The sequence below is a fragment of the Sander lucioperca genome, chromosome 11, assembly GCF_008315115.2.
Source record: "Sander lucioperca isolate FBNREF2018 chromosome 11, SLUC_FBN_1.2, whole genome shotgun sequence".
Taxonomy (NCBI): Eukaryota; Metazoa; Chordata; class Actinopteri; order Perciformes; family Percidae; genus Sander; species Sander lucioperca.
In genome coordinates this window covers 11,042,782-11,065,091 of record NC_050183.1, presented here as the reverse complement: position 1 = coordinate 11,065,091, position 22,310 = coordinate 11,042,782, and the positions used below count along the sequence as shown (strand labels likewise).

Below are 22,310 nucleotides of genomic sequence, written 5' to 3'. Positions count from 1 at the left end.
CGTAGCTGCATCCCATCTAGCCTCAACCGTTTATATTTAATGGACAATATAGACATTACTGAGGGTTTCCAATAAGCAGGTTTATTTTGCACACTGGTTAAACAGCACTGTCTCACCTTTTTAAGATGTTTTACATTAATAAAGAATCTATTGTGGCATCCTGTTTTAGTGATTTTTAGAATATCTAGATATCCATAACTTCAAATGTTGGCCTGTCCTGAAGGTGTGGGCTCTGGGCAGCGGGCGGGAGCACGTGATGGATGCCATCTCCCAGTGTGAGCAGGAAGTCAAGAGGAGAGGAGGCCAGGAACAGCACGCTCCCTGGCGTCTCTTCTTCCGCAAGGAGGTCTTCACCCCCTGGCACGACTGCAAAGAGGACACGATCAGCACAGACCTCATCTACAAACAGATCATCCACGGTCTGAAGTTTGGAGAGTACCAGAGTGAAAAGGTGGGCTTATATTTGGATGATTATCTTATTCCTGCCATATTCTCACAGTGCTTCTCAAATGGGGGTACATACATTGCAAAATGCTAATTTAAAAACGTCATCCAAAATTCTTAAAATACAGAAATTCTATAATAATGAATAAACTTAGTGATGATTTCTAAACATTTGAAACGTAGCATTTAAATGTCCAGTTACAAGGCGATCTATCACTGCTAGCGCTCTATTGTACTTCTTTATATAGACTTTTGTGTTTTGTGCTGGTCAGGGGGTACTTGGCTTAAAAAAAAAATACATCTCAAAGAGTGTACGTTATTGAAAGAGTTTGAGAACAACTTTTCTAAGATATACATTTGACATATATTTTTGTCTTCATTTCACTTTCACAGGAGGAGGATTATGTTCAGCTCGCTGCGAAACATCTCTACATCCAGCATGGCTCAGACAGCTGTGCAGAACATGTGAAGGAAGCAGTTCAGGACTGCATCAACAACGCTCGGCTGGAGGCCAAGTCAGAGGCCCAATGGGTGCAGATGGTCAGCACTGCTCATGCTCAGGTCAGTCATGTTATGAAAAAACTCAAGAGCAGCACAACTCATTTCACATACGTGAAGAAGGTTTCGGGAGATTTTGATGACTTACACCGGAGCATTTAATCAACACTAAATTGAGGAGAGAATTTAGCCAGGCAGTACAGTTTAACCACAATGTGTTACTGCACAGTGCCGTCCCAACTCTCTGAAGTTCCTGTCTTCCTGAAGGTGTATTTAAACTCATGCTGTGTTATGCTTAAGCTTCAAAACAGAACTGGACCCCCAAGGCAGACAAGGCAGGTTTAAACGGTTTATTGCAAAAATGAGAGATCAACAGGGCAGCTGGGTGTTGAGGCTGACAGTCAGGGTTGCGAGTGGAGATCTGGATGCAGACTGAGAACAACAGGACGAGGCTGGGCGAGGCAAACAGGGAGATGCTAAAGGCAAAAACAGAGAGCAAAAAGGAGCTGAACGTTGGGGGGGGGGGTTAAAAGACAGTGTCAGCGGGGGGGTCTGGACCCTTGTTGGTGAGGATTACTGCTGAGGGGAAAAAAAAACGTTTTTATGGCGTGAGGTTTTGGTTGGGATGGACCGCAGCCTCCTGCCAGAGGGGAGAGGATCAAACAGACAAAGTGTTCTGTCTTATCTTTCTCTATGGCCTTGGCAGGGTGAGCAGCACTGTTATCATACAGCTGGTACGTCTCCCGTCATCTATGGAGGCACAAAGTTGAAGTATTGCTCTGCCTGGAAAGGTTATGATTATTATTATAACCTTATGAATGACACATAGGGTACCCTTGTCTCAACTTACATAGCATGAGTTCATAATCTGGAAGTTTCACAACAAGTCACACCACATACCAGAAGGTGCAGCATGAACAGAACTGGACAGAAAAAAATCTCTACAATGGCCTTGAGTTGAAGTTTGTGTCTTTTATTTCTCCTGAACCACCCAAGGGTCCGTTTTTGAGTTCAAGACAGAAGGCAGATTCAGTGAGGGCCGAGATGGTGGACTACGCCCGAGAGAAGTGGCCCATGTTCTTCTCCAGGTTCTTTGAAGTTGTCAAACTATCAGGTAGGGATCCATCAGCATACACTGTGTCTTGCCTCTCTGTTATGTATTTAAATATTTTATAGATCGACAATTATGATGATAATATTCATTTAAACAATATTATATAAGGCTGTTTACACCCATGGGTGACAAGAAAAGACGATGTGTTTTTGTGCTGGATATGAAATCTTTAAAACAAATAACTTAAAAGATAAAATGATTAAAGGCATCATGCTCTTGAGAAAAAAAAATGTAGTTTCTCAGTTCATTTTTACCTTTACAATAATTGATTACTTTAGATGGAATGAAGGATGTCTTGCAGAATGAGCTATATCTAGATTATCATAAAAATGGTATTTAGAGCTATCAGAGTTTCTGCTGAGGACTTGCATCCAAATCTTGCATCATACGATTTTGGATTTTTTTCCTTCCTCAAATGTTTAAAGAAACAGCACAGAATAGTCTCTATTCGTGATTGATGGCAAACAAGTGACAAAATAGCTTTGAAGTCATTAAAAACCAAGAAGAAATGCCATATAGATTGTATTGATTTTTTCTATCACTGCAGAACATAAAACATGTACAATATAACATTTCTACACTCTCCTCTGAAATATACAGAACAAACAGAAGTGAAGCTGTATTTTTTAATCAGCTCCCTTTGAGCAATTAGCTGTTGCTGCGTTTTGTATATACGTCAGACTGGAATATGCAAGGCTATTTAAAGATACACTACACCACCGGGGTTAAGACTCGAGCAAAGTAGTTGTTTAAGAGTGAATAAGTAGGCCAGGACTCCGTGTCTCCAGAGTTACTGCTTTTTACCTCTGAACTGTCTAATAAGAATGGGCTGTGACTCACTGACACTGGGTATTTTCCAGATCAAATTTAAAATATGCTGCTAATATAAAAGGAATTCCTCAATATAATATATCTAAAGAAGTTTCCCAGTAAACAATGCTTTATTTCGGTCTAAACAGACAGTCTGGTTCCCAAACGTTTTCTACAGGACCCCCCTTTTTTTGTAGATAAAACTATTTTATATTCTATATCTCTATATAGAGTATAAAAGAGAGAGAGAGACAGAGAGAGACAGAGAGGGAGGTTTGCCACAATCAGCTGTTCCTCCGCGGAGGGATAGTCAACGCAATGACAATAATCAGTCAAATCAGGCTCCTTCAATCAAATTGTGGTCACCACTACATATTTTCCTGTCTTTGTTTTGGTAGTTGTTGCATTCTGTGTGGCTTCATCATCTGCTTTACGTTTGCCTTGCAGTCTTTTCACTTCTTTTCTTCTCCATGCTTTGCTAGCAGTGCAGCGATAAACCATCACATCCAATTTTTATTTCTTCTCACATAAACAACAGCATTTCAAATTTTTTTTAAGTGCACACTTCCCATAAAAGGTACCATGAGGCCTTTCTCATCTTGTGGCCAGTTTTTTAAATTATCTGCCCAGAGCCAAACTCAATTTATACTCTGTTAGTAGCGACATCAACAGAGCACAAGACCAATGTATCCCTTCTCCTATATTAGATTATAGACAAGATTATATTATACTAGATTATTAATTGTTTGTTATTTATTAACTAAAATGCCAATGCTGCTTGTGTCAAGTTTCTCTGATTCTCTTTTCTTGTGTTGTGTGTGATTGTAAGTTGAATATCTTTGAGTTTTGAACTCTTGATTGAACTCTCACTTTACTGCCTGACAGCTTGTAATGGGCATTTTTAATTATTTTCTGTCATTTAATTGACTAATCGATTAATCCAGAAAATAACTGATGAATTAATTATAAAAAGTAATTGTTAGTTGCAGCCATAAAGTAAAGCCCCCATATATATGGGTTGATGATAGGGCCTTTCTAGTGTACACATTAATGCTGCACTCAAGCTCTTTCCTTCAGGGTGGCTAACATGTCTCTTCTCTAAGGTCCTGCGCTGCCAAAGAGCAAGTTCATTGTGGCCATAAACTGGACTGGTATCACTTTCCTGGACGAGAGAGAGAAGAGGTTGCTGGAGCTCTCCTTCCCTGAAGTCACCGGAGTCCACACTGTGAGGTAAAATGATTTGAATCAAACTGAAAAGTCTGAAAGTCCGAAACAAACAAAGTAGGTATGAAAGCCCCCTAAAACAGTGTGCTGTTACTTGTGTTCTGACCCAGGGAGGGCAAAGTGTCTGGCCAGGCAGTGAGCCTGCTGACACTGAAAGGAGACTTCACTCTGAGTGGAGGCACAGCTGAGGACATGGCAGAGCTGGTGACAATGTTCCTCAGTGGACTGACAGAGAGATCTCAGTATGCTGTGACCCTAAAGGAAACCGACAGGCAAGGTCAGAGGCTGCATTTCTTTTCTTTTCTACTATGGTCACGGCTAAATGATCTCTTTTAGGGTCATTTCTGCTAATTCCTAACTGATTCCTGATTTGACTTCCATTCCTCTACAGATGACCCCACACTCCTGGGCTTTAAGAAAGGAGAGCTCATTATAATAATCAAAGATGACGAGTTCTCCCAGGAACGTGGCTGGATAAAGGGCCAAAATGAGAGCACAAAACAAACAGGGGCCGTCCCCACCGAGGCCATCTTAATCCTGCCAACACTCAGCAAACCCACCAAGGAAGTCATGGTATATGGAGATGTCAAAGACACATCCTTCTCAGATGAGTGATTGTGCTCAGGATCTGTGGAGTATTCAATTTATTTTAAATTTTTTTTCAGAGCCTCCTCAACTTGTCTCCTAACCAGAGGAAGAACATCATAAAGGAAACCCAGAAAGAAACAGGAACGATGGAGAGAGTAGCTCCTGCCACGCTGAAAGAATTCTCCCTCCAGTACTTCAGGTATCTGGCAATTCCTCCTTTTTTTCACCAGCTGATCAGCAGGATAATGTTCACAGGAACAACACTAACAGCAGGAATACCCATCTTGTTTCCTTGATCCTACAGGCAGCCCACTATCGATGTGAACCGCCAGGTGATGTCCAGGAACGCTGCTCCTGAGAGGTTGTGGGCGAACTCCAGAGAGCCAATCAGACAGCCCTTCCTCAAGAAAGTGGTCGGCAACGCAGAGCTCAGCCACAAAGCCTGTCTGGCCTTCACTGATATCCTCTACACACCAGAGATATATAAAAGAGTAGCATTTCTTGAGAGTACGAGTGCAGGCAGGTCTACAGTGTCAGCAGGTGGGTCTATAAACTGTGTTTTGTGTTCCAGTGTGGCTCTTTGTCTGAACACATCCACTCAACACAGCCCCCCACTGCAAGCTAGCACTGTTTGGCTAACATTTGAGACACACTCAATTCAATTCAATTTTATTTATATTGTCAAATCATGATGGATGTTATCTCAGATCACTTAACAGATACAGTAGGTCTAGACCACACTTTATAATTTACAGAGACCCAACAATTCCCCCAAGAGCAAGCATTAGGTGCGACAGCAGTGAGGGAAAAAATCCTCTTTTTTTTAAATACTATTTTTTGGCCTTTATTAGATAGGATAGCTGAAGTCAGGAAAGGGGAGAGAGAGGGGGGACGACGTGCAGCAAAGGGCCACGGGTCGGACTCGAAGCCAGGCCACTGCGATAAGGACTGAGCCTTAGTGTATGGGGCACATGCTCAACCAGGTGAGCTACCAGAGTGCCCCAGAAAAACTTCCTTTTCACAGGCAGAAACCTCTGACGGAACCTGGCTCGTACCCCCTGGGGATCAATAAAGCCTAACCCCAAAAACTAACTAAACAAGCCTCCTTAGCTGCCGTACGCTAGCAAGCAACAAATAAAACAATTCTACCTATAAAGTTTATAAAAACCAGAATGGTTGTTGCTCAATGACTGTTGTGCACCAATGCTGTAATATATGGGCGATAACCCCACCAAGCAGATGCAGAGTCCTCTCTACCTGTGCTAGCAGAAGGCCTCTCCATAGTCAATATAGCCAACACCACCAAACACATTAGCCAGTGCCTAGGCTTCCATGGCCATGGACATGTCAAACTCGCCTTGGTAGCTGAGCAGTTACAGTGCATGCCATAAAACAGCACAGATCCCATTACAGCCTTGGGAACTTGGTTGCATGTCATACCCCTCTAATTCCCCCCGTTTACACTGTTATCTGTCAAATAACATGAGAAAAAGCAATTTTGACATGACTATATAAACTGAGTATAGCCAAGATAACTAGCCTTGCTAAGCTAACTAACATGCTATGCTAATGGCCTACAGCCTAACCCCAAAACAAAACTAACCAAACATGCTTCCTCAGCTACCATACCAATTTTATCTATAGCATCACCAGCTAACACTATTTTAAGCGTTTAAGAAACCACAATGGTTGTTCCTCCTTGACTGTTGTGCACCAATCCTAAAATATATGGGAGATTACCCCACCAAGCAGATGCAGAGTCCTCTCGAGCTCACCGACCAGATCTTCAGCCCCGCCACTCAAAATGAGGTGCTCAGGGATGAGATCTATTGCCAGATCATGAAGCAGATGACCAGCAATAACAACCGGTACGCTGATGTTATTTCACCATCTCAGGTTCTCAGATTTAAAGCTGTTTGGTGCATTTGTTCTGGGGAAAGGAACATTTGTATTATACAAAATGTTCTTTGTATATGCACAAAGAACATCTGTAGAAGAAAATCTGTATTATAGAGGAAAGAGTATTTGCGATGTGAGTAAATACAGCCCACCTTTCTCCATTGCTATAGTAATATTTATATTAATGACGTATTAAAATCATATACGGGATGTTGCTCAAAGGGTTAGACCCATTCTGTTACTGTAGTGATACATAGCTTTGTTATTGCAGATAGTAAAGCACTGCAACAGTAAGTCAATTGACAGAAAACTATTTTGATTATCAATTAAAATTGAGAATGTTCTGGTTCTCCAATAAGATATTTCTCTGTTTTATATCATTGTAAACTGATGATTAATCAAGAAATATATGATTTAATTAATTGAGATTAATTGATAATGAAAGTAATTGCTAGTTACAGCGCTAGCAAATGTTTAAGCAAATCAAAGCCTGGTGAATTGAAGTAACTAGCACTGTTAGTCACTTGTGTATTTTTGTATTTTATTTAGACAGTAAACAAACAGTAAAATGAAGAAAGACATTTTACAGTGTGTAACCACCCTCCCATGCTTTATATTGTCCTAGATGTATTTCTTTCTGTTGCCTTTGCCCTCACCCAGGTTCAGCGTGGAGCAGGGCTGGCAGCTGCTGTGGCTCTGCTGCGGCATGTTTCCTCCCAGCCAGTCTCTTCTGAAGCACACTCAGCGATTTCTGGAGACACGCCGCAGAGAGCCCCTCGCCTCCGACTGCCTGCAGCGTCTGCAGAGCTCCCTGAGGTTAGCCCAACGCGTGGTTTTATATGTCACCAACACACAGCACCGTGTTTCCCCCAGTGTTTCAAAGAAGAGATGACACAGACCCCCAGTGAGAGTGTGGTTTCTAGAGCAGCTAGCAGTGTCACTTGTAGAAAAGTACAAGGCATGCCAACACTTCACCTCTGGTTAGCAGCTAGCATGATTCAACATGATGTGAGAAAAGGAAATGTCTTGTGTTTTTAATCTCTCCTGAGGTAAAGGCTCTCTAAAAATAAACTAAGTGAAGTGTATGGACTTCTTGGTCTTGATTTGTTGAGAGTAAGTTATGTAGTTTAAATGGTAACTCCGTTTTTGTGTCTAACTGACTGATTGGAACAACCATTTTTGAAACTGGTCCAGTATTAAGCAAGACTGCTGCAGTTAGCAGCGGCAAAACAAGCTGCAATGGAAGTTATTGGGTAATTGCGAACCTTCAATTTACGTCCACTTAAAAGTGCTTGTTTTTGCCGCTGACATGCTCAGATTATTATTCTAAGGGTCTGACAACGTTGTGGAAGGATCCCTACACAGATAGACCTTTTAGTTAAAGAGTAAGATCCTTTTAGTTTAACATGAAACAGCCCCGAACTCGCTATTGCCAAACCTGCCAGACTCCATTTAAATAAATATTTATTTTTTTATCATCATAAAATACACTTCATTTTAAGTCGACAGAAACAGAATAAAACATCAAAAGCCATCTTGGTTCATCTTCCCACTGTTCCAACAATCACCACTCTGGTTTGGTTGAAATAAACCCTTAATTCACCCATTTACATGTGGAAATATGCTGGGTCTATACACGCTAAAAGTACTGATTATTTACATGGAGTCTGGTGGAAATATGCTGGCTCTATACACGCTAAAAGTACTGATTATTTACATGGAGTCTGGTGGAAATATGCTGGCTCTATACACGCTAAAAGTACTGATTATTTACATGGAGTCTGGTGGAAATATGCTGGCTCTATACACGCTAAAAGTACTGATTATTTACATGGAGTCTGGTGGAAATATGCTGGCTCTATACACGCTAAAAGTCCTGATTATTTACATGGAGTCTGGTGGGTTTGGTGATAGCGATTTCTGAGTGGTTTCTGGTTAATCAAAAAGGTTTTTACTCTTAAACAAAAAGGTCTATCACTGTAGGGATCCTTCCATAATGTCACACACTTAGAATAATAATCTGAGCCTGTCAGTGGCAAAAACAGAACTTTTAGTGGACAACATTGACAATGCACATTTGCTCTATACTGTATAATTACATTGCAGCACGGTTTACGGCTGCCTGTTACAGTGTTCTCGCTCAATACTGGACCAATTAGTCACCAATGCATGGGGAAAAAAAGAGTCCAGGTTGAAAAAAATAAAATAATGAAATTACCCTTCAAGGCAGAACTTCCTTGCAGCGACGCTCACATTGACATTGATGTTGCATTACCTTCACAGTGGACCAGTGACCACACTCTGCATTTGCATGGCCCCCTCTATAAATAAATGTGATTTACATTTAGTAGAATTTCCATCATGATCAGGAGGATCTAAGAGACTTATTTTTGATCGGCACAGTTGATGCATGGTGTTGCTTTCTGGTTTGCCATTTTAGTGATAGAGTGTGTGCTTTTGTCTTTATCTGTACTGTGGCTTTAGTGTCAAAAGGATAACGTAAAAAACAACGTGACTAAGCATTTGCTGTCCTTGTGTAGGATGGAGCCCAGGAAGCTCCCACCACACCAGGTGGAGGTAGACGCCATCCAACAGAACAGCACCCAGATCTTCCACAAAATCCACTTCCCCAACGACACAGAGGAGGTACGAAACACACACCTCTTCTTTGTGTGAAGTTACAGGAAAAAAAGCCAGGTCAAATATTCCTGCAGTAATACCAGTGATTCTTTTCGCCCCTCTTCAGAAATTTGAGGTGGCGACAAACACCAGGATCAGGGATCTCATCCAGAACATTACCAAGAGGCTCAGTCTGGCTTCAGCGGACGGCTTCAGCATTTTTGTCAAAACAAATGACAAGGTTTATTTGACATTTCTCATCCTTGAACATTATATTCTGATCTAGAAATTCAATATGTGTGTTGCATCTTGCATTAACTTTCACACAAGAAAATCTGTTGTGTTAATTTCAGGTTCTCAGTTTGAATGACACAGACTACTTCTTTGATAGTCTGAGACAAATCACTGACTGGTCCAAGAAAGCCAAGGGGATCAAAGACGGTACAAACTGATTATCTCATAGGAGTATCAATCGCACTTTTGATGGTTCTTTTTTTACCTGTAAAAACCTCTTTTTTGGTGTGTGTGTGTGTGTGTGTGTGTGTGTGTGTGTGTGTGTGTGTGTGTGTGTGTGTGCGTTTTCCAGGTGGGCCAGTCAACATATCCTACCTTGTGTTCTTTATGAGGAAGTTGTGGTTCAATGTGATCCCTGGCAGAGACACAGAGGCCGATCTTATCTTCCATTTCCCTCAGGTACATTTGAATGATGCAGTCACCATCACATTTTCCAGGCTGGTTTGTTTTTCTGCATGATATGAAAGCCAAACTTTTCCGTGAACATAATCGTACCTGACATATAGCTGAGATAGTATCCACACTACTTCCAGACTGCTCTCTGGTTTCATAACAATGATCAGTAGGAACAGATTAAAAGTGATTTCTTAATGAACAATGTAGTGAGTAACAACTTGGTTTAAATCTGTTTCCCACAATAGCAGACTTCATAAGATATCTTTCTATCTTCCAGGAGCTACCAAAGTACCTGAGAGGCTATCATGTTTGCACCAAAGAGGAAATGGTCAACATTGCAGCTCTACTCTTCAGGATTAAAGTTGGCAATGACAAGAGCCAGTTTGTCATGATTCCCAAGATGCTGAAGGAGCTGGTGCCCATGGACCAACTGAAGGCCATGTCTGAAAATGAGTGGAAGAAGGTATGAGGGGCCTTCTTCTCACTGATTTCATATTAAAAGTAGGGCTGCACAATATGAGGATAATATGCGATAACGTTGTTGAGTATCGCGCAAACAGAGTTTGAGAATGGCAACACACAGAGAGAGGAAGGTGAGGGACATCCATTGCGTCAGGCAATTATCCTGGAAATATACTTCCGTTGATCCAGACTACTGAGATACCAACCACTGACAGACCGACAGACTGAAATTGCTATCCCAAGAGCCACGCAGCTAGCATGGCTAAAAACAGTTCTCACGTATACAGTGCCTGACAAAAGTCTTGTCGCTTATCTAAGTTGTAGGAACAACAAATAATAACTTGACTTGTAGTTGATCAATTGGAATCAGAAATGGTTTATATGAAAGGCAAAGGCTTCTGGATTATGCTTATTATACCAAAATAAAGGTTTGTGTCATTCATTGAGTTTTATCATTGAATTAGGACAGAAAGGTCAGATTTGGCTTGGACAAAAGTCTTGTCGCATACAAAAATACAGTAATGTACAGTAGAAATTATACTTTATTGTGAATACACAAACATGCTACAATAACATCAGAGCATACGTAAAGTCATGGTGCCTTGGGAAAAAGAAAATGAGCTTGGAGGACTACATCCATACGTCTCGGCAATGACTCAAATAACGTATTGATGAAGTCATCTGGAATAGCAAAGAAAGCAGTCTTGCAGGACTCCCAGAGTTCATCAAGATTCGTTGGTTTCATCTTCCAAGCCTCCTCCTTTATCTTACCCCAGACAAGCTCAATAATGTTCATGTCTGGTGACTGGGCTGGCCAATCCTGGAGCACCTTGACCTTCTTCGCTTTCAGGAACTTTGATGTGGAGGCTGAAGTACGACAAGGAGCGCCATCCTGCTGAAGAATTTGCCCTCTCTTGTGGTTTGGAATGTAATGGGCAGCAATAATTTGTTGATACTTCAGGCTGTTGATGTTGCCATCCACTCTGCAGATCTCTCGTACACCCCAATACTGCATGTAACCCCAAACCATGATTTTTCCTCCACCAAACTTGACTGTTTTCTGGGTGAATCTTGGGTCCATGCGGGTTCCAACAGGTCTTCTGCAGTATTTGCAGCAATTGGGATGGAGTTCAATGGATGATTCATCAGAAAAATCAACCTTCTGCCACTTTTCCACTGTCCATCCTTTCACCAAGCTGTGGGCCTTTGCAAATGCAACACACTTTTTTAGTTGTCTTCTGTTTAATGCTGGTTTGTGAGCACTAATTTGGCCATGGAGACCACTGCGTGAGAGAATTCGACAAACTGTTGTTATAGATACAGGGGTTTCTGGTGGCCAGCCCAGAAAAAGGGCTGGCCCTGGACTGTCGAAGCAACAAACGGTCCTCTCGAACAGTTGTCTTACGGGGTCTGCCTGACCTGGACTTCACCAGTTTCTTCAAATCTTTTTCTTATCCTTTCCACTTGACGTTTGGATACATTGAAGATGTCTGCCACCTCAGCAGCAGACTTGGTCTTCAGGCTCTTGATGATCAGCACTTTGGTCTGTGGTTGAATCTTTGGCATGTTGTGAGAGGTCAGGTTGCACTTCACATGAAGGTCTGGTGTGCTGGAGTTCTTTTTATACACACCCAGGAATGTGTTAATTACAGTATTTGTCACAAGTGAAGCTCTACTCTGTGATTGGTTGAATCATTTAAAGACACAACAAGACTTTTGTCCAAGCCAAATCTGACCTTTCTGTCCTAATTCAATGATAAAACTCAATGAATGATACAAAACTTTATTTTGGTATAATAAGCATAATCCAGAAGCCTTTGCCTTTCATATAAACCATTTCTGATTCCAATTGATCAACTACAAGTCAAGTTATTATTTGTTGTTCCTACAACTTAGATAAGCGACAAGACTTTTGTCAGGCACTGTATAGTATATATAGTTTAACTTTAGATACTAAAAAAGAAAATCCTAAAACAGCTGGGCACTGTCGTTTTTAGGAAACATTAATTTAACTAGAATACAATGCAATTTTTGGGGACTAGCAGTCGGTGTGCTAGCAAGTATTTACAGCACCAGGACGTTGTATGTGATCACAATAACTACTACAGAGCCCGTGTTCATTGAAAAGATAGACTGTCACCCAGTGCAACAGTGTGGCTATTGATGTGTTTTTAATAGTTTTTGGACATACAATGGAGCTCTATGGCACATAGGGAGTAAGATATATCAGGCTATGGATACACAGACACTTGAGTATCACTAGATTCTTTAAATTGCCCATCTGAACAATGTCACCATTATGCCATCCCTGTGATCTCAGCTCTCTGAGAATATTGCCTGAAGGCTGTGGGGGCGTTAGAAAATCATTAACCTCATTAAAAGCAATGCAAATACTTCTACAGGACAAGAGTGTTGTATCATACTGTGATGCATTTTTTACACTTTATTTTCAGAGTATTGTTGCCTCTTGTAACAAACAAGTTGGTATGACTGTTGAAGAAGCTAAGGTGGCATTTCTGAAGGCGGTCTGCCGCTGGCCGACGTTCGGCTGTGCATTCTTTGAAGTGAAGGTAAGGGCTGCAGTGAAAGCCGCACAAACGGTGCTTTATCTAGCTATCTATAGTCCATTGGGTTGGGTGGGTGGCTTGTTTATCTGATGCTCTTGCTCTGTCTCAGTCCCTCACCCACCCTCTGTCACCATGGTACACTAAGTGCACATCTGCAGAAAGCAAATAGTCATGACTACGGTGAAGAAAAGTGTCCTCATTTGCCTTTCTAACTTTCTTTTCAGCAAACATCTGAACCAAATTTCCCAGATATTGTGCGAATAGCTGTCAGCAAGCAAGGACTCACTATCATCCACCCTAAAACCAAGGTGAAAATGAATTAACAGTATTTCCATTAACACCCTGCTCCTATTTTCAACCATTAACAATTCTTTCTCTTGTAAAGGATGTGCTGGCAAATCACCCATTCAACCGCATCGCTAACTGGTGCAGTGGAAGCACCTACTTTCACATGACTATTGGCAACTTGGTCAAAGGGAGCAAATTTCTGTGTGAAACTTCACTGGTAAGATCTATCATTAGATACGTGAGCTTTAAACGATGCACTGTCAGTAAGTAAAATTGTCCTTTTCATTTCCTTTCTTTACCTCTGTGTCTTCCTTCCAAAAGGGTTACAAGATGGATGATCTTATAACCTCCTATGTCAGCATGTACCTCAGAGAGAGGAGGACAGGGCAAACCAGGAACCAGCGCTTTGACATGTGAGCCTCGGTAGCACGAGTGTGATGCAACTGGTGCCTGTAGCTGTAGATTCAAACCCACACACTGAGGCAGAGCAGGACTACTTCTCTGTTTTTGAAAGTGCAATCAACTTTATTTGTGCTCATGCTTTGATTAATTGCATAAAAAGAACTTGTTGTGGATTTCTCACATTGTAGGTAATACTAATACTGTACTCACATTTTCTTAGTGAAAAAATACATGGTTCAACAACAGGATTTACAAATGTGTATGACAGTTTGTGAATCAATCATGGTTTCCCTAAATGCTTCTTCCCATTGATGAATACAACCCAAGTTTAATAAATGTAAAACAAATGTACAAATAGATACAACCTAACTTTAATAAATGCCAGTATTCTATGTATTTCCAACTTCAATTTCTTTAATCTAATAACTTTAAAAAAAATTGATAATATCGATGTCTAAATGTCTTCTAAATCTGGTGTAATTCTCATTCATTTACAAACTGTCCAACCTGTGTGTAACATATCGCCATACACATTTATAAGCCTTGTTTTTATTTTTGTTAGTCACTACTAGTTTAATTCCGCTCCATATTAAACTGCCTGCCTTAAAAACATTTAAAGTGCTCATATTATGCTTTTTGGCTTTTTCCCTTTCCTTTATTGTGTTATATATCTTTTTTGTGCATGTAATAGGTTTACAAAGTGAAAATGCCCAAAGTCCAGCCCAAAGGGACTTACCATCTCCAACAGAAAACACTGTTCACAAACTGCTCCAAACAGCTCTATTGTAGTCCAGTCTTTACTTCAGAGACAAACGTGGTCACTTTGGAACACACGTTACAATGCTCGCCTAGCTGCTAGCATGGCACGCCCTCATACTCTGCTCCTGATTGGCTAGTAGTCCTTACCTAGCTACTGTCAGGGCACGCCCTCATACTCTGCTTCTGACTGGCTAGTAGTCCTTACCTAGCTACTGAGCATGTGCGACTCCCAACAAAGATGTTACAGCAGTGAGAGGTCTCACTCTGTAGCTAAAACAGAGACCTGAACACAGGGTGAAAAGAGGAGCTGCAGCAATGTGCAGTACAACTAAAATATGGTGTTTTCTGAAAATGAAACCATGTAAAACTATTCTGGTACAACCTCTAAATTTGAGAGAAAATGCAATTTCTTCTTGCATTTTAAGTTGCCCTGTGGCACAAACAAAAGTTAAAAGTCGGTGGTTTGTGTGTATCCCTCAGACCTAACCTTTCTTTCTCATAAAACACCAAAGCCAATGTTTTGAGAAAAAAACATAAAAACAGCCATGTTTTCTAGCTTGCTGCCAATTTCTTTTCTTTTTTTTAGTTGACACATTGCTATGCCTCTGTGCTTGTTATGGCTATCTACTGTTCCATGACTGGAATGGCACGAAACTGACGGCAAGATGTCACCTAAATGCTTGCTTGCGTGCGTTCATGTGCATCCTGGTGCACGATACAAATAAAACAGTGACCCACTGGTCACAACACTGCTCAGTAGTGCTAATAATGTTCAAAAACTCCACATGGTACCTTTAAATAAGTCCATCTTTAGAAAATATTTTAATTTGCTTATCATAATTATTCACATTTATTGCTGAGAAATATTTTTTTCTGCTAAAATTGTGAAATAAAACATTTTCCCAGTGGAAGCCTGTTGGTGAGTGTAACTGTTCAAAAAGTATAGAGCATCTTATTTTTCTATGAGCAGCCAAGAGCCGCTCCTTCACAGCAGTAAGAAGAATGATATATTTATGATAGTAAGCACTTACGACAGGCAATGTTTTTGCTTCAGGGTTACGAGACGCGCAACAGACAGAGCTGAGGAGCCGAACAGAAGCAGGGGCCGTCCCAATTAGCAGTTGGCAGTAGATTAACAGGGTAGTGATGTCAAAGCTTCTCCACAGTTGTGCACAGATAGGGCCTCCATTCAAGTCTACAGAATACCATTTGCATATCGATGATACAGAGGAGAAAAAGGGCCGATGTGTGTGACACACAGCTGTGATCTCCTTGAATGAAAGAAATATTATTCCCCCTCAGCCAGCGGGTACTCTTTCCACATCTGTCTGATGGCCGTACGACTGATTATTTTGGGCATTCCAATTCAAGATGCCCCCAGGAGGCAAGAGTCCAACAAGGGCCTCTGTTTTCTCCAAGCGTCCCCCCCCCACCCTCCCCGCTCTTGTTTTTCACTTGCTCTCCTAGAGGGAATGGGGCCCTCTGTAGAACTAAACAGACCATCTACAAAAGATCATCTCTGAGACTTCAGTCATAAACTTCTAAATTAACAACACACTCCATCTTCTGTCTATCAGTGGGGGGGTGGGAGTTCATGGTAAAGGCAATCGGCGCACTACTAGGCCTTGTTTCCATGGAGGCATACCCGAGGACTTGTTGCGACTGAGGCATGCCATTCTTCTTCCCGCTGCTAAAATGTGCTGCTTATTCTGACTGAGCTATTGTGGAGCGCACAAGTGGCTCTCTTAGGAGAAGGGGATGGGGAAAGAAAGGGTGGGGTCAAGGTTCAGACAAAACGCTCCCATTGGGACTCCCTTTCTGTTATCAAATTTGTTGAGACACAAAAAAAGCTACAGTCTCATTCCTAAGCACATCTTGAGGGAGAGAAAGGGGAGTTATAGGACAGCATTCTTTGTGTCAGAGCTTCAGTTCTTCCAGAGCTCGCCGGTCAGGCTGCCAGTCTTCACTCTGCTCCTGCACTGATTGTTCAGCAGACAAATTGTTTCTCAAGCAGCAAACCTTTTCTTCCACTCTCAGCTCTAAAGCTCAGGTAAGTCTTTTTACTTTACCTCAGATTTTGATAAGGCAAAAGAGATGTTTTTTTGATAACTTTATTAAAATGCTGCAGATGAGGGATTCTTCTATTGTTTTCAGATTACAGTAAAACAATATATCCTTGATTGTAGAACTACCAAGTTCACTGTGCAATAGCACTAAGTATGTGTTCTGTAAACGTGTCACTTTTGTCCCAAAATGTAAATCCCAACAGCATTTTACTGATTTTTTTGAAGTATGCATTGATAACAATCTGCTTTTTCAGATTGGAAGTATGAATATCAAGTGCTTTCACATTTAATCCAATAACCAAATTTCACAGTTACTTTATTCTACTCAGGTTTTACTGTGACACGTTTTAACAATATAGGATTGTACACATTGCAGCTGTCACAGTTTTGTCCCAACAAAGTGTTGCTGACTAATCTCTAAAAAAGGGCAGATGCCAGGATGCTCAGTCTCCTCTCTGCCAACACGCTTGCACAGATCTGCTTACCCAGATCATTGTGATGAAGGCATATTTCAGGATTGCCTCTCTTTAGGATTATCCCTCGGGGATCCGTATTTATGGGAGCTTTTCCATTGAGTTGTGCTGCTTCTGGTTTGTTATCCCTGCTGGGACTGCAACCCTTTTGGGGTTTCTGAATAGGCTGAGTCTGAGCTTTGGCTGAGAAATGCCCTCCGTTCTGGGTCTCACAGCTCCAGTCAGTGCAGGAGGGTAGCACACACACACACACACACTGAAAAGAGTCACGCTGCTACATCTGGCTGCTTTAATGGGCCAAAAGTCCGGACAGTGAGCTGGTGAAATCTAGATTTAGCCTAGTCAGATAAAGAGAGACAATCCCTTACTTAATCACATCACGTTGTATATTTGAGAACCTCCCTTCAGCTATAGAAACATCTGTGGGATGACAAGTTCATCTGTGCTGCACATATAGATGCTGTTCCTGGATCCTTCACAAATTTCAAAGTGAAAGTTCGAGAGAAGTATTTTCTGGGATTAATTATTTCTGTTCACACCCCAGTGATGTTTGTGTAGATGTTGCACTAAAGCAGAAAAGGGGGAGATAAAAACAAAATGAGAGGAGTGGACAGTTGAGCGTGCCAGAGATGCAAGGGAGGGACGGAGGAGTGGGTGGTTAGTTTTAAGGTGTGTCTAAATAGTTCACTAAGACTGGAAAAACAAAGCAGATCGCACAATCCTTTGAGGAAATGAATTGGTCAATTTCATATTTAAAGATTAATCTTTAAACTGTCACTGAAAAAGGAAGACTCAAATGTACAGAGACCAGAAATGTGCATGTAAAGATATTTTTTCCTACCAACATGCAGCATACTGTATGTACCGTAGCTGTTACCCTTAAAGAAATAGTTTGACTTTTGGGAAATACTAAATAACAAACAGGGCTAAATGAGTTAATAAGTTACAACTAGCTGGGCTTAGCACAAAGACTGAAAACAGGGGAAAACAGCTAGCCTGGCTTTGTTCGTAATAACACCTTCTTACTGGCACATAACCACCCGTAAAAACCATAACTTGTTGTTTTTACACTACAGTTTTGTACGGATGAAACAAAAGAGTTTTACTTGTTAATTAGCTTGCTCGCCACTCTCACATGAGAGTGGTTTCAGTCTTCTCATCTAACTGTCGACAGGAAGGTACTGTACATAAACTAATGAATGTTTGCTGCACAGTATTATCTTACACAGACAATTCCATTCCCCCATGTTTTAAATAATACCTCTTCTCATATGCCCCTTTAAGTTCAATTCAGTCTGAAATAATTCTTCCTCACAAATCAGACTATGATGCCAGATAAGCTGTAAAAAACAAGAGTGAAGATCTATTGACTAAGACTTCCTGAACTTAATAGTGTGCAGAGGATGTCTCATACTTGTAGTGGTCAGAATGAAGTATTTATCCGCTCGGAGGGCATGTACACATTAGCCAGAGACATTGACGTCTATTGTTACCTTCTGAGACTGGCACTGTGACAATTAATCTCCCTGCCTATTGTGTGTGGGTGTGTGGACAGGGGCTGGGTTTCCTGTCACTGGGGTAGTTTGCTGTCTGAATACTAACAATGAACTATTTTAGAAATCACAAGCATGTGTTTAGAAACGTCACTCATGACTCAAATGGTCAGAGATCAGACCTGATCTGCGACTGTCATACTTTTTAGTTTTATCTGTCCTGCAAACATGCATATGTCGCTTTATTAAGATACAAATGGAAAGGGGAAATGTTTCTAGTTATACCTGAAAATTGCCTTCAGGATACATTTATAAAAAATGTTCTGTCTCCTCAGTCACCAAAACGGAATCTGCTACAATGGATATGCCATCTGTGATGTCTAATGGGTCATCAGAGAGCTGTGCAGCAGTGGATACAACAGTTGAGAACACACTGTTTGGATGCTTCTACATCCTGGTTTTCTTTCTGGCGCTGAACGGTAACAGCCTTGCTCTCTGGATCTTCTCTCACCAGCGTGGCGCTTCCTCTCCAGCTAATGTCTTCTTGATTCATCTGGCTGTGGCAGACTTATCCTATGTGATCATCCTCCCGCTGAGGGCCACCTACCACCTCACAGGAGGCCACTGGCCCTTTGGCGAGGTGCCCTGCAGGGTGGCGGGCTTTTTGTTTTATGTCAACATGTACGCCAGCCTGTACTTCCTGGCCTGTGTGGCGGGTGATCGCTACCTGGCTGTGGTTCACGCTGTGAGGTCGCTAAAGGTTCGTCGTGCTCGCTACGCTCACATCATCAGCTTCTCTCTATGGGCCCTGGTTACGATCTCCATGGCGCCACTGCTTATCACCCACCAGACCGCGGATGTGGACGGCGTGACAGTGTGTCTGCAGCTTTACAGAGAGAAGGCCTCGCGCAATGCACTGATCTCATTGGCTGTGGCCTTTACCCCACCTTTCCTCGCCACCCTGGCCTGTTACCTGCTCATAATTTACAGCCTGCATCGGGGCTCCAGGTTAGAGCCGACCCTCAAGCTGAGGGCCCTGCGCACCATCGGTCTGGTCATGCTTATCTATGTTGTCTGTTTCCTGCCTTATCATGTGAGCAGGGCCACTTTCATCCTGGGCTACAGCCATCCTGACGTCTCCTGCCAGACACGCAGAGGCCTGAGCCTGGCCAACCGCCTCACCTCCTCCCTCACCTGCCTGAACGGCGCCATGGACCCGCTGATCTACCTGTTTGGAGCGGAGAAGTTCCGTGGCACTCTAATGCAATTGTTTTGTAAAGATCAGGCGAGGCTGTCAGGAGCCACCAGCGGAGAGTTAAAGGGAACACATGAGAGCTCTGTGAGTGCCAAGTCTGAGTTTTGAGGAAGAGAAATTTGATCTGGAGTGCTGTTTGATATAGATGCATTTCCAACACACAACTAATATTGGTCTGACTATTAATTGACTGTTGCCTTTGCCAGACAGAAGATGGCTCATTCCACAATGTGGGTGATATGCCACTGTAGCCCCCATAGCTTGAATTTTAGGCCCAGTTCCAGTGTCCACCCTACACCTCATTCACCCTCACATACATTAACTGACATCACCTGTGTGTGTGCAGGAGAGTGCAAGGACTCCAAACGCCATATGAGAACTGGGACAGCACTTTGTGAACTCACGTTATCTGGACAGGGGCATCCTGTTCATTTTCATTCATACGTGATGTAATTAATTGATGAGAAAGTTGTTTCCTCCCTGTTTAAAAGCAAAATGATAACTTTGGAGCAAATCAACATATTTGAAAGTCACTATCACGCCATTATAAGACAAATAATTAGTGAGTGTATACCATAGATATAAAACATTTATTTCTATGGTGTATATTTCCAGGAAAATTCCTTCCTGCCAACTTTCATCCATGTTTTGCTTGTTCCCTTTTTATGCTTCAAAAATTCCATCTTCATCTCTGTTGGTTATCCATAAAATGTGGGTTCCTCCATGCAAAATCTGTAGAGTTACATAAAATCACCAGAGAACCGTCAAACACTAGCCCTCTCCATCAATGTCTGAGACTAGGTGGCTCTACTGTTTCCACAGGCTTCTGATTTTTGTGTCAAATACCGATGTTCAAATATTTACATAAACTTTTGATTTAAACTTTTAATGTATATTTCCTGTCACTATTTTGTATCCTACGCCAAATGTGATAATACTTTTTTATTCAAGGTGTTTTTAGCCATGCAGCTCTGGCAATGTCGGTCGGTCTGCTGGTCGGTCCACCCTTTGTACAGACTAAAATATCTCAACAACTACTGGATGGATTGCCAAAAAAAAATACAGATATCCATGATTACTGGAGGATGAATTGGAATTACTTTAGTGACTTTTTCTGTTACTAGCAGGTCTTTGGTTTATGACCAGTTACTCGCAGAATTTGTGTTAAGTGCTAATTAGCTAATGTTTGCAGATGTTTGTGGATGGTATATAACTGCCTAATGCTCAAAGTATAAGATGATTGTATTGCTGTAATGATACATTGCTTTTAACTAATAAGCTAAAAGAATGGCGGTATAGTCTGTCTTTGGTCCAGACTGAAATATCTCTTGGTACCGACATGTTCCCCTCAGAATAACTTGTAATTGTATGACCAATAGGCTACCTGCAAAACCAATGACATTACTATCTGCCTCAGCTGTACATTGCTAATTAGCAAATGTTAGCATGCCAATGGTAAGCATCATTCCTGCTAAACATCAGCATGTTAGCATTGTTGTTGTGAGCATTTATGATGTTAGCATTTAGCTCAAAGCACCAGAGAGCTGCTAGCATGGCTGTATTCTTGATCTTGTTTTAATATAAGTTCACCCACTTACAAATGTATTTTCCATGACATTTTTAAATTGCTGGAAGACACCAGTATCATGTTTACTTTGCTTTTGCTAGACAAATCTTCATTGTACATATATACTTCATTATCCAGCTCCTTAACTTTCTATGCTATGCATGTATTGTTTTGTCCACATTATTTGTATGCTATTGCACTATTGCATGACAAACTATTTATCCTATTTTACTGTGAGTCAGTTTGGCTTGACGTCATCAGCAGAAGAAGTGATGTTTGAGACAGAAAGACATGATTCACACAGCTTAGTAAAATATGAGTTATAAATGTAATTTGTGACTTCAAGTTGTAAATAATAACGTAGTAAAGATGATCTCACATCCTCTGTGTGTGAGATGATGTCTTGTCTAAACTGCCGTTGCATATCTGAGACTTTGTGAAAGTGGGAAAGCTATTTATACAAACCTTGAAACCTATTTCAAGCGCAGGACAGAAACCTCCGAGGCTGCAGTGACTTGTCACAGTGTAGTTCTCTTTTTGTATCACGTGACCCATGTTGTGGTTTGTGAGCAGCTTTTTTTCCTCCTCTTATTTCTGCAAGACTTCCTGTCCATCACATGAACATGGCAAACCATTCTAAACGTGTATTTCCTGAATGTATATATTTTCAAAAGACCTCTAGCGCTCCTGATTCATATTAGAGTATCAATCAGACTTGGATCGGGTCTTCTGGGTAAATTTAGGCACTTGTTTTATTCTAGGTCAAAGGTGATTTGGGTTTTAAAAATGCACCTGGGAAACAAATGATGGCTTCTTATTCTTTGAAATTACCCAGAGCCAATTATTTCAGTAAATTCTTTGACTACAAGTTAGAATCATCATATTTCATACTTTTTGTTTGTTACTTCCCTTTTTCACTTCTTTAAATTAAAGTTTTTACAGATTGCTTCACTACTTTCTGCATTGTTCACATTAACAAGCAGGTGCACAGAAACTAAAGAGGGAATGCTGGTTAATCATTAATGTAGTAGTGTGATAAAGATTTCTACTCTGCAAGTGAAAGTCTGTATTTCCATTTACAGCTCTGTGGAT

At 41.3% G+C, this 22,310-nt stretch overlaps 2 protein-coding genes across 2 annotated transcripts in view; both read left to right on the top strand.

The window, feature by feature from the left end:
- Window positions 1–14,217, top strand: part of LOC116059001 (unconventional myosin-VIIa) — a 30,550-nt gene extending 16,333 nt beyond the window's left edge. The window contains exons 30-48 of the mRNA XM_036006828.1: window positions 224–451; window positions 838–1,005; window positions 1,939–2,056; window positions 3,970–4,096; window positions 4,201–4,367; window positions 4,482–4,663; window positions 4,756–4,877; window positions 4,983–5,137; window positions 6,393–6,546; window positions 7,238–7,393; window positions 9,118–9,223; window positions 9,324–9,437; window positions 9,550–9,637; window positions 9,783–9,889; window positions 10,164–10,349; window positions 12,802–12,918; window positions 13,140–13,223; window positions 13,301–13,420; window positions 13,525–14,217. Of these exons, the coding sequence (XP_035862721.1) occupies window positions 224–451; window positions 838–1,005; window positions 1,939–2,056; window positions 3,970–4,096; window positions 4,201–4,367; window positions 4,482–4,663; window positions 4,756–4,877; window positions 4,983–5,137; window positions 6,393–6,546; window positions 7,238–7,393; window positions 9,118–9,223; window positions 9,324–9,437; window positions 9,550–9,637; window positions 9,783–9,889; window positions 10,164–10,349; window positions 12,802–12,918; window positions 13,140–13,223; window positions 13,301–13,420; window positions 13,525–13,620 (2,595 nt within the window). The 3' untranslated portion in view covers window positions 13,621–14,217. The remainder of the gene's footprint in view (window positions 1–223; window positions 452–837; window positions 1,006–1,938; window positions 2,057–3,969; window positions 4,097–4,200; window positions 4,368–4,481; window positions 4,664–4,755; window positions 4,878–4,982; window positions 5,138–6,392; window positions 6,547–7,237; window positions 7,394–9,117; window positions 9,224–9,323; window positions 9,438–9,549; window positions 9,638–9,782; window positions 9,890–10,163; window positions 10,350–12,801; window positions 12,919–13,139; window positions 13,224–13,300; window positions 13,421–13,524) is intronic.
- A 1,631-nt stretch (window positions 14,218–15,848) lies between these two features.
- On the top strand, window positions 15,849–22,164 carry gpr17 (G protein-coupled receptor 17). The gene is made up of 2 exons (XM_031311999.2): window positions 15,849–16,414; window positions 18,732–22,164. Exon 2 carries the CDS (start codon window positions 18,755–18,757, stop codon window positions 19,757–19,759), a length of 1,005 nt encoding a protein of 334 aa, XP_031167859.1. The 5' UTR covers window positions 15,849–16,414; window positions 18,732–18,754; the 3' UTR covers window positions 19,760–22,164.
- The last annotated feature ends 146 nt before the right edge of the window (window positions 22,165–22,310 follow it).

Excerpts from the sequence above, each read along its gene's own strand:
- gpr17 (XM_031311999.2), top strand. The coding sequence starts at position 18,755 with ATGGATATGCCATCTGTGATGTCTAATGGGTCATCAGAGAGCTGTGCA.